At 36.7% G+C, this 19,337-nt stretch overlaps 1 protein-coding gene across 3 annotated transcripts in view; it reads right to left on the reverse strand.

Annotated features, from left to right (window-relative positions):
• The window catches only part of FHY1 (Haloacid dehalogenase-like hydrolase (HAD) superfamily protein), a 190,296-nt gene that overhangs the window by 99,427 nt on the left and 71,532 nt on the right, over positions 1-19,337 (reverse strand). For all 3 annotated transcript variants that reach the window (XM_089791784.1, XM_089791782.1, XM_089791785.1), the window contains exon 3: positions 16,793-16,844. In XM_089791784.1, the coding sequence (XP_089647910.1) occupies positions 16,793-16,844 (52 nt within the window). The remainder of the gene's footprint in view (positions 1-16,792; positions 16,845-19,337) is intronic.

Here is a 19,337-nt window from a genome sequence, read left to right on the forward strand (position 1 = left end):
CTAAAACCAATTCTGTAACTTGGGCACATTACTACGATCAAAAGCAAGATCAACAATATATAAATCATCATACCCATACAAAGCTTTGAATGGAATCATGCCAATAGACATATGATAGGTCGTATTGTAACAATACTCTCCCAAATGTAGCCATCAAGCCCAAGCTTTTTGATGTCCAACCAATATTTAAGAAGATATCCTTCAATTCACTTATTTACAATTTCAGTCTAGCCATTTGTTTGTGGGTGGTAATTGGTGTTGTGATTTACTTCAGTACCTATTAACAATACTCTCCCAAAAGATGCTTTGAAATCTACTGTCTCTATCACTAATTATAGTCTTTGGTAGAACATGTAAACGGAAAACCTCCTTATAAAATAATTCAGCTATCTTAGTAGTTGTGAAATTTGTAGTGATTGCAAAGAAATGTGCAAATTTTGTTAGTCTATCAACTACTACAAAAATACAGTCTTTACCATGTACCCGAGGTAAGCTAATAATGAGATCCATGGATATACTCTCCCACTTCTATTCAAGCATGGGTAAGGGTGGGAGTAAACCTACCAGATAAGAATGCTCGACTTTATTCTATTGACATGTAACACATTCCTTCACATATCCTTGAGCCATTTCCAGGTGAACCATTCATGGATTTCTTGTAAATTTTAAATGGCCTAGATGTCCTGCCAAAGGTAAATCATGAACCGCCTACATAATTTTCAATTTCAATTTGGAGTCAAGTACAAGAAAGATTCTATCCTTGTAGCAAATCATATCAATCACAATCTTATATATGTCATCCTGTACATTACCATTCTATAAATCACATGCAAATGCATTCTTAGAATATTCTACTAATAAAAGAGATTTTCAATCAGCTATTACCCTGATATAGCATTTATTTCAGTTTTCCTGGATAATGCATCAGCAACCACATTGTTCTTACCTTTGACATATTCAATATCAAGATCATAAGCTTGGATCTTATTGATCCACTTATGTTGTCTGTCATTCAAATCTTAATGGCACAAGAAATATTTCAAACTATTATGATCATTTCTAACCACAAATCTACCACCAGCTAAATACTGTCGAAATTTAGCCAATGCATGCATAATTGCCAGCATTTCCTTGTCATATATTGAATACAATCCTATTGAGATTCCTGCTTTCAATAACTATAGGATGTTTATTTTGCATTAAAATTGCTCCTATTCCCTAACCAGAAGCATCACATTGTAATACAAAAGTTTGATTGAAATCTGGAAGTGCAAGAACTGAACAAGAGCTCATTACCTCCTTGATTTTATCAGAAACTTGTTGTGTTTCTTTGGTCCACTTGAATGCCCCCTTTTGGTAAGATCTATCAATGGTGCCCCAAGCTATGAAAATCCCTTTGGCGATCCACTTCATTTTTCAATGTCCTCTCTACTACAAGATTAGAGGGCGATTTTACAACTTTTTCAGAGATTCGTCTTCTCTTGCGATATTCTTCAGTTATATTGATCATCAGTGTCTTGCACTTTATCTTCAAGAGGCCACCCATCTTCGAGAGATTACCCTAGGGTCTTTTATACCTCAGGGGCGTACTTCAGATTGGCTCATTACTGTTTTTTTCTCTCCCCTATCTTCTCCACGGGGTTTGAAAAGGCATCCTGGTACTTCTAATTCTAGATCAATTAGACACTGCACCAGTCTCTCCAGACAGCGACAGTCATACAGTGGTTCTGCATGACAATCTAAGACTATGGATCGTCTACGGGCTTACCCTTCTATTACTGACTTCTTCATGACAAGGAAGGACCCTTAGTCCTTACCTTATCTTCTCTCTTGTTTTGTTTCTTGCTTTTGTTTCTTCTCAGTCACCATTTGGTGCTTCTGCTTTAGCTGGCTCTTCTGTTTGTATGCTCAATCCCATAAGCCTTGTTGGTTTTTCATAGACATTAATATTATTATCTTATCTTATCTATCAAATCTCCTGTAATATGCATAAGCCAAAGAAACCTCTTAAATCTAAAAGATTCCGTGGAGGTGTTCAATCCAAAATGGCTCTAATCTTCTCCTAATGTACCTGGACACCTTTGGCACTGATCATGTGACCCAAATATAATATTTTTGTCATACCAAATTGACATTTAGAGGCTTTTGCATAAAGGAATTGTGATTCCATTATACCCAAAATCTCATCAATATGTCACAAGTGTTCCTCCCAAGCCTTGTTGTAAATCAGTATATCATCAAAGAAAACCAACAAAAATTTCCTAAGTTGTTTATTTAAAAAATGATTCATACAAGACTAAAATGTTGCCAGAGCATTTGTCAATGCAAAAGGCATAACTAAAAATTCATAATGACCATAATGACAATGAAAAAGTAGTTTTACAAATATCTTGTTCCCTTAATTTAATCTGATGATGCCCTGTCCTCAAATCAATTTTAAAAAAATACATAGCACCATGTAATTCATCTAACAATTCATCGATTCGGGGAATCAAATACCTTTTTTTATGGTGTTTTTATTAAGGCACGGTAATCTATAAACATGCGTAGAGTTCCATCTTTCCTTTTGACCAGCACTATTGATGAAGCAAATGGAATCAAACTGGACCTGATATGTCCCATATCTAATAACTCCTTAATAGCTTTTCCCATTTCATCTCTGAACGCCTTAGGATGTCTCTAAGGAGTAGCGATGATTGGCTTTTCTCCTTCTTCCAATTCAATAGTATATTCAAAACCTCTATCTGGAAGTACTCCTGGGGGTATATCACTGAAAACAAAACTATGTGAATCTAAAATCTACAAGAAGTCATCTTGATAATGTGTAGATTCAAAACCTATTACCTTGGTCGAGATAAAACATTGTGCTGACCAAGCGGCATTGCCATGTTGGAAAATAGCCTCCATCTTGTTAACAGAGATGACTCTAGGTCCACCATTTGACATTCCCCCGAGAATTACCTTTTTCCCATCAATTTTGAAAGAAAACTCCATGGGCTTGAAACTATGCGAATATTTATCCAAAGTATCCAACCATTGAATTTCCAAAATAACTATATACTTACCAAAAACAATACTTAGTTGAGGAACCTTATGTGTTCTTACTAAAGTAGTACCACCTACTACTCGAACATCAAATCCTTCATGCTTCTCTGTATGTAAGCCACGTTTTTTGACAAAAGCAATATCAATGAAATTATGTGTAGCACCACTATCTATCATAACAATAACTTGTTGTCCCTGTAAAACCTCTCTTACTCTAAAAATATTGTAATCGAGAGTCCCTGTCATGGATGCTATTTCACCTTTCCCTTGTTTATGTTCTTGATCTTATTTTGGGGCTTTATAACTATGCTTTGGGTTTGGATCTATATTTTCCTCATCTTCACTATCTGATACTACCTCGATGTAATGAATTTTCCCTCTTCACAAACATCTATGACCCACTGCCCATGCCTCTTTACAACTAAAACATAACCTTTTCCTTCTAAGTTCATCACGCTCCTCTTTATCCAACTTGACTCTTGGAGGCATGTCTTTACTAAAAAAGGTTTTTTGTCGTTATTTGGTTTTGGTGGTGATCCTTCAAAGGTTTTTCCTTTTGAAGAAGGTTCCAATTCCCTTACCTTTTTAATAGTTGCCTGTAAAGATGGATTTAGGGATTTGACCGAACCTTAAAAGTGCATCAAACAACCCATCAATAAATATAACAGTTTTTTGCCTCTCGGCAATCTTACTAGGACTACTAACTTCTCAAATTTAGAAATGTATTGTTCCAATGTTCTTGTCCGATTGAGCAGAGTTAAATCCTTAAGATGAAGTTTAGGATCCTTAGAATTAAATCTGTCTATGAGTCTCTCAGTGAAAGTGGCATATGTGCTAATATGATCAGGACCCAAAGTTATTTGCTCATGGTACCACCACTCATGTGCCACACCCTCTAAATGTAAGGTTGCATATTTGATTGCTTCATCTTCCATCATAGGATTCAATTGGAAATATGTGTCAAGTTTTTGCACCCAAGCTCTAGTTGTTGTTTTTCCTAATGCATCAAAATAACAGATAGACGTTAACAATTTTTCTCTGCAATTCATTGTTGTAACCCTGTTGTCCCTTAAGCCTATGTTTCATCCTGACATCCAAATATTCTCTAAATGTCATTGATGATCTAAATTCATCCCCTGACTATAACCAATCCTAATATATTTCTTCTTGTAGTTCTATAATCGAAGGCTCTCTTTCAAGCTATAAATTCCTAGTTGTGAAGCTTGGCATGGAAGGCCTTGAGGTTGTAGAACCCTCAAGCTAGTTATTTACTGAATGATCCTCCCAACCACCATTTCTCCTTGCATTATTCTGATTTTGATTAAGATTATGGGCCATAAACTAAGTCATCAAATTAGTCATACAATTAACATTGTTCTACATATCATGTTGGCTCCTAAGCAATGTTTCTATAAGATCTCTAGCATCATCTGCTTCTCCCATGTTATTGTTTTGTTCAAAGATTATTTCTTCTTCTGTTTCAGTATGACCATCTTCAATGTCAACCTGTATGGATGAACTAGATGATTCTACTGAAATGTTAGAATCCCTGTTTTGCCTGACTAGGGTATTATGAAAATTATAATGTCCTTGTTGCATATGTCTGGACTATGTGATTTTCTCCACAGGCTAGCAAGAATGAAAGCTCTAATACCAATGTAAAGTTCCAAGCTTCTATAGTGAAACTCCAGATGCAATACATATTCAATCAATGCAATAACATTGTACAAATTTTCAAACCACACATTCTTGCATGAATATGGTAAGAGTCTTATCAAATATTGAACATTATTTTGAATCTGAAAATACTGAATATCGAACTAATTATCATCAACAGTTCAATGAAATCTGGAATATTGAAATTATTAACACCGACTGAGTATAAATAAGGGCACCTCTTTAATGATTTATATTCAGGAATGATACAGAGTATTGTCAATCACCTTCAATTCAAATTTTATGCATATTGCTTAAAACAGATGTAGGTCAAGCTTTTTGAGTACATCTCTGCATGTAGATTTTAGTTGCATGTTTGGAGTTGAATTTAGCATTTATTATTTGGTATTGAAATCGAGTTGCCTCAATTATCTTGTACAATGAAACCTCTAGAAATTTTTGCAAGATACAAGTTAAGCTGAGGCATAAAAAAGAGTTTACCAAGACATGTCATTACATGGATCCACCCTCTAGGAGTAGCCATGGTGGAAGTCGTGTGACTCTATGATTTAGTTTTCTTTCATTTCACCCTGTAGGAGTAGTCATGGTGAATGTCAGGTCAAAATGACAATTTTATGTTGATAAATTCTATTATGAGATTTTGTTACTGATTTTTGTTTGCGACTTCTTATGTTATCATGTTAGAGATGGAAAGACATATGAATATTCTCTCTTGCTAAGAGGGAGTGTTGAAATTTTATAGCCATGAGAGAAAATATCTACATAAGATGATATGTCATGGTTTCTTGAAATTCATCTATTGTTCTTTATATGAAGAGACATGCCGAAATGCAAAGAAACACATGTTTGGAAATATAAAAAGACATACAACATGCAAAGAGACATGCCTTTGGAAATACAAAAAGATATGCAACATGCAAAGAGATGGATGCGATTCGAAATATGAAGCGACTCATATTTCGAAAATGAAGACTTTCGCTTATGATGTGAAGAGACTCTCAATTCAAGATATACATAATTGCTTTGTGTGATGAGTGTTGTATACAATTAGCAGCATTGTACTCAGACCTCTATTATTTGATAAAAGAGAGATTTTTTTGATGTGGCTAGGTTTTTCCACTCAAGTAGGAGGGTTTTCCCAGGATAAATTGTTGTGTCTTAGTGATTTTTATTTTGTTTATTGATGTTTATCTTTATTTATGGGAAAAACATTAACAAATTCCACACTAGGTGAATCCCGAGATGGGTAAGGACATGTATTTCCAATGCCTTAACAGAAAAGTCCTAAGATGGGTATGAACATGCATTCCACTACCTTAGGGAGCCTACTTGTAGATTGGCCTCCAAGCGCCCTAGGGACAAGTAATTCTCCATCATTATTAGGGTTGATGTTTAGGAGTGGAGTAAGGAATCAGGGCTTAAGTATGTAAGTTGTCAAATATATTAAGAATCCTTAATTGTTGCCAAGTTCAATTTGATTTACATGCAAAGTGATGTATGTCAATCATTGGAAATTGGCAGAACATTATATAGACTAAGTAAATTACCATTCCCAAGCACAATCCAAACCCTAGCAAGGAAGTTTATAGTAAATTGAGTGAAGTCGTAATAGGGGGCATTACACCATCCCATTGCTCATAACTACCACCGTAGCTCCCACTTTGGTGTGACTCTCTAGCACATACAAAGTGCACAATATGCTGCCTTTTGCAATTACTAAGGCTCCTTTTGTCACCTTCCAAGTATTTGAAGAAAAAGTGATGCACCATCCTTAAGCATCGAATTGTCCCACAGAAATCAAATTCCTCTTGAGTTTAGGAACATATCTCACATCCCATGACAACCATTTACTTGTATTTTTTAATCTCGACATCACATCACCTTTACCAACAATGTCAAATGGTTCATTGTCACCGAGGTAGACTTAACAAAGTTCGTGTTCTTGAATTTTTTTTTGAGAGCTTTAAGGCATCAAGTTGAATGACAAGAAACCCCAAAGTCCAACAGCCACACATATTCATTGTACTTGCACTTGTAGACAAAAATAATACACCTTCATCCTATTCATATCTATGGTTATCTTCATTTTCCTTTTCCTGAATTTGCACCTTCTTATATGACCAACAATTCTTCTCAAGTGTGTACTTTTCCATGAGACCAACAACCTACATTTCTACCTCTAGACGTAGATTTCTCGTTAATTTTTTATCTTCTTCTACTGTTATTTTTGCCTCTTACTTGGGGTCTTCCTTTATTACCAAATACCAAAGCATCTCCCTAGGATCTTGCTTGAATTTTTATCCTCATATCCTCATTAAGGAGAGTTCAAACAACATCATCAAGTTTCAAATACTTCCTTGCTTGCCAAAAACTGAATCGTTGATCACCATTACTACTCCCTCCCAACTATCCAATAGAGTGCACAGTAATAATATGGACTTGATTTCATCATCCAAAATTATACCTAATGAAATTAATTGACTGATTGATGTATTGAATTCATTTAGATGGTGACATGTTACCTCCTCCATCTTCAAATTGCACAATCCTTCCGTAACAAAAGCTTTATTTGAAGGGGGTGCCATCTCATACATGTCAAAAAGCTTATCTCACAATCCTTTATTAATTTCTAAATTGCAACATTAAAATATATGTTACCTTATACAAAGGAAAATTGGTATTCTTGCTGTCTTATCCATTTTCTCCCACTCTTCATCAGCCATTCCAGCCAGGTTCTTTTCTTGGGTATGATTGAGAGGTCTGTCTAAATCATCAGTGCCTCAATTTGTAGCTTTCAAATTCTGAAGTTCTATCCTTATTTGCATTGGCAATACAATGATAATTACGTTATTCAGTCATGCCTATTCAAAGTCTCCCAAAGAAAACAAATGAACAACTGATGGAGAGAAATAATGAGAAGTCGAATAGGCCTGACCATCGGACTTCATTATCCAACACATTCAAAGACAGAAAATGAAATAATTTGAACTAGGATTTTTTTGTGTCCACACTAATAATGAATGAACTGTCCTAGTTTTCAGATAATAAGAATTGTAACAAACAATTGGAGAACCTTACTAGAAATCATTCTAGACTAACTGAGCATTGGATTTTGTGTTATAAACTAATTATATTTCCAACTGAGCATACATTACTCTTCACCTTTTTATCAAGATTCTGTAGGTTGGCATAATAACAAACAGTTTGTAAACAATGAAGAACCCGCAGTTCAAGGCAAACACCTCAAAGTTGGAAAAGTTTATTAAGAGTCATTTAAGCAAACAGTTAGCTCATAGCCTCACAACTGGGAAACATACCAAATACATTGAGCTTGCTTACAGAACATACTTGCAGTTTAAAATATGATAACTGCACCTCTGAAAGTATAAACACAATTCTAAAATGGAATAGATTAGACCTGGGTACCTATGTGTCATGTACAGACCTGCGGTGGGGAATGCTAGCAATCACAGTCCCTGCAAGAGGTGAGTGTTTCACGTCTACTGCTGTCTGCAACCAGAATGTGCCTTTTCACGGGAATTGTTTTGTAGCTGTCCACCCGAAAATTCAAGTGTATTGGTCGTTTGACGTTATGCTGGGAAGGGTCGGCTTACTCAAGCTCCACGTAACTGGCTGCTGTCTACTTCCTAGTTCCAAGACCTGCTGAATATGCCTTACTGCGAAGTCTGCCATGAGATTACTTGCTTATTCTACACGTTCTCGTGACCCAATCAACCTTGGCTTTGCTCACCCAATGCTTATGCTTGCCGCTGGTACACAAGATGCAATAAACTCTTCCTTATCACTACATTTCTCCTGTATACTGATCCCGAGGCATGCTTGAGGTAATAAGTTACTGCCACGTGAGTTTCCCAAATACCATGCAACTCTTAAACTATAGACTCTTCAGGATATCTGGAACTTAGAATCAGCCACTGTAGAATATCTTGTAACTAACACTAACTGAATGGAGCTAGGGCTACGTCCAAGCTCCTTGCCCACATCCCAAGGGTTTTCGTCCTTGGTATTTCCAGTCACATTAAAGCAACCAGTGAGAATAAATATTTGACTTCATAAAATTCTCTTGTGTGTAAATCCCAAGGCAAGGTCTCTTATTTATAACCTCAAAGTGAGGGCAAGAACATTGGAATAAGAGATGTGGGATAAAACAACAATTTCATCCTGCAGTCACTTAAGTCACTTTATAAAGTAAATGAGTTTATAAACATAAAGTAACTTTATCCAAGCACTTTTAATATAATAAATGTACTTAAGATAAAATTTCTCGTGTGACTAGTAAGCACCCTAACTTTTGATGCCGTTAATCTATCTAGATGTGGAGATAGATTAACATGATGTCATAACACTAGTGCGGAGAAGGGGACATGACAGTCCTCCCTTCCTGGAATTGCTTGCCCTCAAGCAATCTCAATGCTAGGTGCTACAAAATAGACTCACCTTCCCAAGTGGCATCTTCATATGGTAAGTCTTTCCAACGAACTAGATATTCTCTGACAATCTTGTTTCGCAGCTTCCTTTCCCTGGTCTCAATCGCCTCATCCAGAACCAAAACAAGCTTACCCTCCTCATCAAGCGGAGGCAAACCCTCTGAAGGAACAATCTACTGGCCAATGGCCTTCTTGAGACATGAGACATGAAATACGTTATGAATTCAGCTATCACCCGGCAAATCCAACTCATTAGCAACCTTTCCAACCCTCCTGGTGATGCAATACAGTCCGTAAAATTTGGGCTTAAGTTTCTCTGATCCACTTTTCTTCAAGGAGCTTTGCATATATGGTTGTAGACAAAGAAAAACCCTGTCACCCAACTTGAAACTCTGCTCCGTATGATGCCGATTAGCATATAACTTCTATTGGTTATGTGTCTATTGAATATTATCCCTGAGAGCTCTGAGGATGTCCTACTGATCCAAAATCCAATCTTTGGCCAATGGCACCTTGTTGTCCTATAAAATTAAATCAATGAAAGAGAGAGGCTCGTAACCATGAAGAGCAAGGAAAGGAGTCATCTGAATAGACATATGATAAGTGGAGTTATAGCAATACTCCCTCAAAAAAAGCCACTTAACCCATGCTCTCTGCTGACCTGCAATATAATTTCTCAAGCGCCCCTTCACCCATTTATTTACTATTTTGGTTTGACCATCCATCTACGGGTGATAGCTAGTTCTAGGAGTTAACTATGTACCTGTTAATCTAAAAATCTCCTGCCAAAAGGTGCTGAGGAACCTGTTGTTCCTGTCACTCACAATAGTCCTAGGTAATCCATGGGGACGAAAAACCTCTCAAAAGAACAACTCAGCCACCTGAGAGGCTGTCCAATCCGTGGCAATAGCAAAGAAGTGCGCGAACTTAGTCAATCTGTCTACCACCACAAAAGTGCATAACCATAAAGAAGTCATCCGAATAGACATATGTGGAGTTATAGCAATACTCCCCCAAATAAAGCCACTTAACCCATGCTCTCTGCTGACCTGCAATGTAATTTCTCAAGCACCCCTCCACCCATTTATTTACTATTTCGGTTTGACCATCCATCTACGGGTGATAGCTAGTTCTGGGGGTTAACTCTGTACCTATTAATCTAAAAGTCTCCTGCCAAAAGGTGTTGAGAAACTTGTTGTCCCTGTTACTCACAATAGTCCTGGGTAATCCATGGGGACAAAAAACCTCTCAAAAGAACAACTCAGCCACCTGAGAGGCTAACCAATCCACGACAATAGCAAAGAAGTGCGTGAACTTAGTCAATCTGTCTACCACCACAAAAGTGCAATCTCTGCCCTAGACTCTACACAACTCTGCTATAAAATCCATGGAGATACTCTCCCACCTCTGAGCTGGAATAGGGAGAGGCTGAAGTAAACCTGCAAGAAAGCCCTGTTCTGACTTGTTTTCCTAACAAGTCTAACACTCTAACATGCTGCAATACATTGTCCTTTAGCCCCTTCCAAGAAAATCTCTCCCTAATCTGCCTGTAGGTTTTGAAAAAACTTGGGTGCCTTGCTGATGGTGCATCATATATGGTGTGCATAATATCCCCTTTTAGTTTAGATTCGGGTACTAGGTAGATTCTATTTTTGTAATATATAATATCATTCATTACCTTGTACCAGTCATCCTGAAGTATACCATCCATAATCTGACATGCGTGAGCATTTTTAGAATACTCCACTAATAGCTGGGACCTCCAATCCGCTGAAATCTTAGAAATGGCACAACACTCTAGCACTGGGGGTCTTTGGGAAAGTGCATCAACTATATTATTTTTCCCTTTGACACACTCAATATCAAAATCGTATGCTTGGACCTTGATGACCCATTTCTGTTGCCTTTCATTCAATTCATTCTGTTCCAGGAAGTAACGTAAACTGTTATGATCGGTCTTCATTGTAAATTTACTTCCCACCAAGTATTGTCTAAACTTGGCTAAGGCATGGATTATGGCCAGCATCTCCTTATCATAAGTAGAATATAGTAATTCGTTGCCCCTAAGTTTCTTGCTTTCAAAAGCTATGGGATGACGATCCTGCATCAGAACTGCCTTGATTCTGCTTCCCGAAGCATCGAACTCCAAAGCAAAGGGTCTAGAAAAATCAAGAAGTGCTAGTACTAGACATGTACTCATCACCTGTTTCAGTCTATCAAATGTTGCCTCTGAATCCTCTGTCCACCTAAATGCCCCTTTCCGTGTTAGATAGGTAAGGGGTGCTGCTACCTAGGAAAAACTTTTGGCGAATCGCCGGTAATAGGAACAAAGGCCAAGGAAACCCCGCAACTCAAATACATCTCTCAGTGGGGGCCAATCCAAGATTGTCTGAATCTTTTCCTGATGCACCTTAACTCTTTCGACAACAATCACATGACCCAAATAGAGAATCTCAGTTAACCCAAATTCGCACTTAGACTCTTTTGCAAATAAAAAGTGTTCTTCCATGAGGCTAAGGATCTCATCTAAGTGCTGTAAATGTTCTTCCCACATCCTGCTAAAGATTAATATGTCATCAAAGAAAACCAAGACACTCTTCCGTAGCTGTTTTTTGAAGATATGGTTCATGCATGACTAGAAAGTGGCTGGTGCATTAGTAAGCCCAAATAGCATCACCAGAAACTCGTAGTGTCCATAGTGGCATCTGAAAGTTGTCTTATGCACATCCTTCTCTCAGACTCGTATCTGATGGTATCCTAATCGAAGATCTATCTTTGAGAAATAAACAGCCCCATGAAGCTCATCCAGTAACTAATCAATGCAGGGAATCGGATACCTGTTTTTAATGGTTCTCTTATTCAAGGCGCAGTAATCTATAGACATCCGAAGGGTGCTGTCCTTCTTCTTAAGCAACACCATTGAAGAGGCAAAGGGGATGGAACTGGGTTTGATATGTCCCATATCTAGAAGTTCCTTGATCGTCTTCTCTATCTCTTCCTTGTAATGCGTGGGATGACGATAAGGAGTGGTAATGACAAGTTTGGCACCCTCCTCTAGCTCAATGATATGCTCAAACCCTCTATCTGGTGGAATACCCAGGGGGTAAATCCTCAAATACCCTCCTGTATCTCCTTGGAAGAGATGAAACACTGTGTTGCTCATTCGATATCATTGTGCCTCAAAATGGCTTCCATCCTATGAACTGTTATTAACCTGGACCCACTATCTAGTATGGCTTTAAGGACTACCAACCGATCACCTTGTGAGAACTCCAACCGCATAGTCTCGTGATCAAATGTGTACCTACGGAGAGTCCTTAACCATTGTCTACCCAGAATGGCATCCAACCCATCCAAATCAACAACATAGAAATCAGTCTCTAAAAGATAATCATCAAACTATATCTAAAGACTGGATACTTTCTCTGTGCAACTCAAAACCTCACCACCGGCTACCTTCACTTCGAACTCGGGTATGTCAACTGTCTGCAATCCTCTCTTAGATACCATCCGTGTGCTAAACAAATTATGGGATGCTCCTATATCCAAAAGACAAACAATGCATTGTCCCCTAACCACACCCTTTACTCTGAAAAGATGACATGCTGGATCACTAGAAAGAGTGGCTATAACAGGATGTTGTTCCATAGTGGCCTTCTTTTTATCTTTAAAGTGTTGCTCTTCAACTTCTTCCTCCTCGTTGTCCTCAACATCATTACCTTCCTATTGCTCTCCTTCATCCTCAAAAAGAACCTCTACATAGTGAATCTTGCCTTTACCAAGGCATCTGTGATCGGGGGTCCAAGGTTTCCTGCAAGTGAAGTACAATTTCTTCCCCCTGAGTTCATTACGTTTCTCAAAATTTAATCTAGGACGATTTGGTTTTTGTTGGGTTTTGTTCCCTTGAGTCGATGTAGACCCTCTATAGGGTTTCTTCGGAGGCTACAATAGTGATGAAGGTGAATCCAAATCATAGGCAATTTTAATCCAAGGTGTTTAGTTTAAGTACGTTAACCAAACCCCTAAATCTGTCCTGTAACCCCTCTGTAAATAACATCACCTTGCACTGCTCTGACATATCTAGCACCATCACTGATATACACTGAAACTCATCAGTGAACTTATCCAAAGACCCACTCTGTCTTAACTGAGCCAAATCCCTGTAATAGACTTCAATATCTTTCCTGTCAAAGCAAGTAATCAGCTTGGAGCTGAAAATCTCATATGAAGTTATGAGGCCATGATCCTAGCTGACTAATCCCTGATGCCACCAATCATACGATGCTCCCTTAAAGTGCATTGTTGCAAATCTGATGGCTTCCACTTCTGTCATGAGTTTAAGTGTCAAATATGTATCAAGCTTGTGAATCCAAGCTCTAGCGGATGTCTGACTGCTGCCATCAAAGGTGGGGAGAGTTAACTTGTTCATAGCATGTTTTAGGCCCCCGTTTGGTGCCCTCGGCCTCCTATCTTGCTGCTGTCTATCAGCCTCCCTTTTCTGATTTAGGTATTGGACAAAGGTCAAATTTCATTTAATAGGGTCGGGAAACAAATCTCATTCATCAAACATTACCATAACATTGTTTGGTAGTAAATTTGGTGCTGCTGGTGGTACTACTTCTACATTAAACACTCGCATTAAAGGCCTATCAGTGTTACATGTGGGATCTCTGATAGCTCGGAGAGATCCAGCTACACTACCACCTCCATTGTGACGGCTCAGTGCTCTTCTATGGGCTGGGGCCAGCTAGTGCATAGTACCTGATAGTTGTTGAAGAGCATTAGCAATGTTGTTCTGTCCATCCCTGATAGCTTGCAATGTTTCCCGAACTTCCCTGTCCTGTTTAGTTTCAAGATGTGCCATTCAGATGTTGTTTACCTACTTTGCCTGTCTCGAATGATCAACCTATTTAGTAATATCAGTTTGTTGACCTGTTCCAAATATTACTTCCTCATCTACTAAAAAACTATCTTCAATTTCAATGTGATCTAAAGAACCTGCTTGTTTCGGCTATAGATGACTGAACTTATACTATCTTTTACTCATTCCCGATTGTCATTTTGGAAAAAATGGTCTGCGAAAATTCTATTATTTCCCACAAGATGGCAAGTCTTGTTCCTCTCATACCACTGTAATAATCTGAACTAGGATTTTTTTGTGTCAGCACTAATAATGAATGAACTATCCTAGTTTTTCAGATCATAGGAATTGTAACAAACAATTGGTGAACCTTACTAGAAATTGTTCCAGACTAACTGAACATTGGATTTTGTGTTATAATCTAATTATATTTCCGACTGAGCATACATTACTCTTCACCTTTTTATCAAGATTCTATAGGTTGGCATAATAACACAGTTTGTAAACAATGAAGAACCCACAGTTCAAGGAAACACCTCAAAGTTGGAAAAGTTTATTAAGAGTCATTTAAGCAAACAGTTAGCTCATAGCCTCACAACTGGGAAACATACCAAATATATTGAGCTTGCTTACAGAACATACTTGCAGTTTAAAATATGATAACCGCACATCTGAAAGTACAAACACAATTCTAAAATGGAATAGATTAGACCTGGGTACCTGCGTGTCATGTACAGACCAGCGGTGGGGAATGCTGGCAATCACAGTCCCTACAAGAGGTGAGTGTTTCACGTCCACTGCTGTGTGCAACCGGAATGTGCCTATTCAAAAGAATTGGTCTGTAGCTGTCCACCTGAAAATGAAAGTGTATTGGTCGTTTGACGTTATGCTGAGAAGAGTCAGCTTACTCAAGCTCCATGTAACTGGCTGCCATCTACTTCCTAGTTCCAAGATCTGCTAAATATGCCTTACTGCGAAGTTTGCCAGGAGATTACTTGCTTATTCTACACGTTCTCGTGACCCAATCAACCTCGGCTTTGCTCACCCAATGCTTATGCTTGCCGCTGGTACACAAGATGCCAGTAAACTCTTCCTAATCACTATGTTTCTCCTGTATAATGATCCTAAGGTGTGCTTGAGGTAATAAGCTACTGCCACGTGAGTTTCCCAAATACCATGCAACTCTTAAACTGTAGACTCTTCAAGATATCTGGAACTTAGAATCTGCCACTGTAGAATATCTTGTAACTATAACTAACACTAACTGAATGGAGTTGGGGCTACGTCCAGGCTCCTTGCCCACATTCCAAGGGTTTTCGTCCTTGGTATTTCTAGTCACATTAAAGCAACTAGTGAGAACAAATATTTGACTTCATAAAATTCTCTTGTGTGTAAATCCCAAGGCAAGGTCCTATAGTCACTTAAGTCACTTTATAAAGTAAATGACTTTATTGACATAAAGTAACTTTATCCAAGCACTTTTAATATAATAAATGATGTACTTCAGATACAATTTCCTGTGTAACTGGTAAGCATCCTGATTGTTGATGCCATTAATCTATCCGGATGTGGAGATAGATTAACCCGGCACCATAACACTAGTGCGGAGAAGGGGACATGACAGAAAACCTCAGTTGGCATATCCTAAAGGACAGAAAACCTCTTGGAATCTCTTCCTGGGTTCAAGAAGAAAAACCATCATCTTCATTTTGGGCGATTCTATTCAAGGATCTACAATTATAATTTCGTTGCCAAATGATTCAGATTTCCAAGCAAAATCCATATTGATGACATTATTAAAAGTTTGAATTCATTCATTATTTTTAATTATCCAATATTATTCTTGTGGTCTTTAATATTTTTTGTTATACCATTGTTTTAGTTAAACAAATTAATAATTTACTGAGTTCGTATCATCGTTAATGCTTAAAGTAACAAGTATTTAGCTGCAATAGTAGTTATTTGTTCAGTGTGTCGATCCATCTGCCCATCACGTTAATGATACTTGCACGAATTTAGGCTGCCACAGTATTACAACTTTCAATCGTTGCTTATATTATTGATTTCTGCTTTTATATTACGAGATTAGTCAGCATTGTAGCGTTGAATACATCAGATTTGATTGTGAAGCACAAACTTTGGAGGGGCTTAAGTAATCCCTTATTGAGTAAAGCACACCACATGTAAGTCCTTGTCTTCTGCTCAAGTCTATGCCTTTTAAGGGGCTGTGTAATGCATTAGCAATCTACCACAGCCTATTAAAGGGAACAATTTATATTTAACGAAGAAACTCTGCTGATATTTTGATATTCACAATTTCATATGGGTCTACTTCTGGTGCTATTAAACGGTATTCTGTAATGAGTTTTCACTAATTATTATTGGTGTTGTTTGGCATTGAGAAATTAAAATTTTGATAAATTATAGGGCTTGGTTAACATTCTGATTTTTATCTGTTATAGATTAGATCTGAGCATGATAGAAAACATAGGGTTTACATTTATATTATGAAAATATTATACTATGGAATTTCAATTCCATATTGTTTGCTTTTACAAATAAGTATCCTAGAAATTGACATAGATGATCAGCAATTTCAAATTTGATTAGTAATTACTTTTTCACAAAATATTATCAGAAATTGCAACATGTTTAAGATTTCAGTTTGGGTACATTACACGGGCTTACTTTCAAATTAGATCATTCCTCAATACATGATTAAAATGAGATAAACAAACATAGTTTAAGATTAGATTCAAACCATCAAAATCAAAATTTCTTCCATCACGGAAAAAAAATCTAGCCAATTCCTCCTGCAAAAAGACCATAAATTCTATCATCCAAAATATAAAACAATCACATGATTATTAAGATGAAACACTTAATGCTTGTCTTATTGTTACAAAAGGCAATATCTACAAATTTAAATAAGAAAACTTTAAAAAAGAATAATATAGTGTTAACATTATAAACTTCCAAATATTAAAACAAAACGGGTAAAGATCACTTTTAAGATCATTAAAAATTTTCAACATCAAATCAAGGCTTTCAAGACTAACAAAAATTGCTTTTGCAAGATCACCTTGCTTCTTGAACTCAAACTTTTCATTTTAGTGATAGGAAAACTGTAGAAAATAGAGTCATAGACACACTCCAAAATAATATGACCCTCAAATAATTAGCATCCTCTAAACAAAAAAATAATAATTAAATGAATCTGTGACTAGAAAGTTGTGCAATGTCAAAATGTCTATAAAGCTTAAATTAAGACCAAAGGAAGGAAGTGTTGACAAGATTTCACCCCATTAGAAACCTGAAAGTACAAAACAGAGATCAGAATCATTCTTATACCAATCAAATGTTGGAGAAGCTACCTAGTATGGATTTCACCATCCCCCATGCAGCGTAAGTCAACACCATGCAGTGTATGGCTCCAAAAAATTTCTTGCCATACAAAACATTCCCTATGGTGTTCTGCATATTTCTTTTTGGTGAGTCTTTTATCATACTCATATGGCACCTCCGCATGGAATCTTGGGTGAGTGTTTCATGTATGATCTCACAATGATCCTAAGTTTGATGGTTCAAATTTCACTCTTCGAAAGTAAGAATGGAAGCACATTTATCCTCATTAGGTTTCAGTGTTTGAAAGTCTTTGCCATTCTCCTCGTATTGCTCCCCTACACATCCTACAGAGATTGGGGCATATAAGAATCATAGAGAAGGGATAAAATTTTAAATGGACTTGCAGATCCAAAACTAGTAAAGGTGATTCATTGTTTTATTAAAGAAACTTGGGATAAGCTCAATTTATAAATGAAGGTGATGTGGTGAAGCAGCTGAAGATGCAAAATTTCAAAACCAGATTTAAAACTCTAATGACAGAAAAAGATGAAGACTTTGCTAACTATATGCTACAGGTAGATGAAATGGTAAATGAAATTAGAGGCACTATTGGAGAAATAAAAAATGGTGAGGTTATGAAAGACACTTAGGTCTCTTGATAAAAGCTGTAGCCATAAGGTTGTTGCTACTGAGGAAAGCAATGACTGATATAAGCCTGGTTACTGGGAGACCCGTCTCCCCCCTAAAAGTTGCGTCTCGGAGACATTTCGCATCTCCGGAGACCTCAAAAAAGGTTGGGGACTTCATGACGAAGTCTCCTGAAGTCTCCCCGAAGTCTCCTGATAAAATATAAATGTAAAATATAATATTAAATAATTTTATATATTTTAGCCCTCATTTTAATGTTTTTAATGCAAAAATTAAGACCACTGACAATTTAAATGATTAAATCATTTAAAATATTTTATTTAATAAATTAATAACTTTAAAAAATTAGAAACACTTTTAAAAAATTATTTTTATTTGACAATTTAAATGATTAAATCATTTAAAATATTTTTGGAGAGTGATGATTTTTTGGAGAGGATGATAGCTGAAGACCTTGAGATGGATGATCACAACCTTGTGGAGTAGATGATAGAGTACCATCGACATACTAATACTAGATATATTTCTGTTTTTTGTTTATTGTACAAAGTGTTCATTTTTGTTTGCATATCGGCAATTCAGCATCAAACTATACATTTTTGAATTTAAAATTTGAATATGTAATGATAATCTCAGCGATTATCAATCTGATATGATGGTGATCATATGCAATATTCGAACAACTAATATGTCTATGAGATACAATATTGTGATCATGTGAGTTTTAAAATCTTTGACTCTATGAGTCTATTTTAATTTTTAATGTGACATTACTATTATTATTTACTTTAGTCTTACAGTATTACTATTTTCAAATTTTGTATTTACTTTTAGTATTAGACTCTTTAAACTATTAAAAAAAATTTTTAAAAAATTTGCCGTCTCCAAATACCCCCATCTCCTATTTGAAAATTTTGTCGTACCAGTACCAATACCAGTACTGAAGACCTTGAAGTCTCCCCGTCTCCCGGTAACCTTGGCTATAAGTATTCAGTAGATCAATTATATGGTTCTCAAACTGCATTAGAAATTAGACACTTTAACAAGGAAGCTCCTAAAGCTAGGAAGCATTCAAAGTTAGTAAAAAGATGTAATGTCCCCTTTATGGGACACTGACAAAAGTAAGGCCAAATATATGCAATATTTAACTTTGAAAATTTGAGAGCTTAATGTAGACTTAAAAAAGAGACAATTTAATATTATTAGAGTGAGCTCAAAGGTGACAAAGGGGTAATGAGATGAAAAGACAGGAGAAGGGAGTTAACTGAATCACAACTTTGAGGATTAAAAAGAGAATATTTCATTCATTTGGA

Source organism: Cupressus sempervirens, chromosome 7, assembly GCF_028749045.1.
Source record: "Cupressus sempervirens isolate cs-2001-9-10 chromosome 7, ASM2874904v1, whole genome shotgun sequence".
NCBI classification, from domain to species: domain Eukaryota; kingdom Viridiplantae; phylum Streptophyta; class Pinopsida; order Cupressales; family Cupressaceae; genus Cupressus; species Cupressus sempervirens.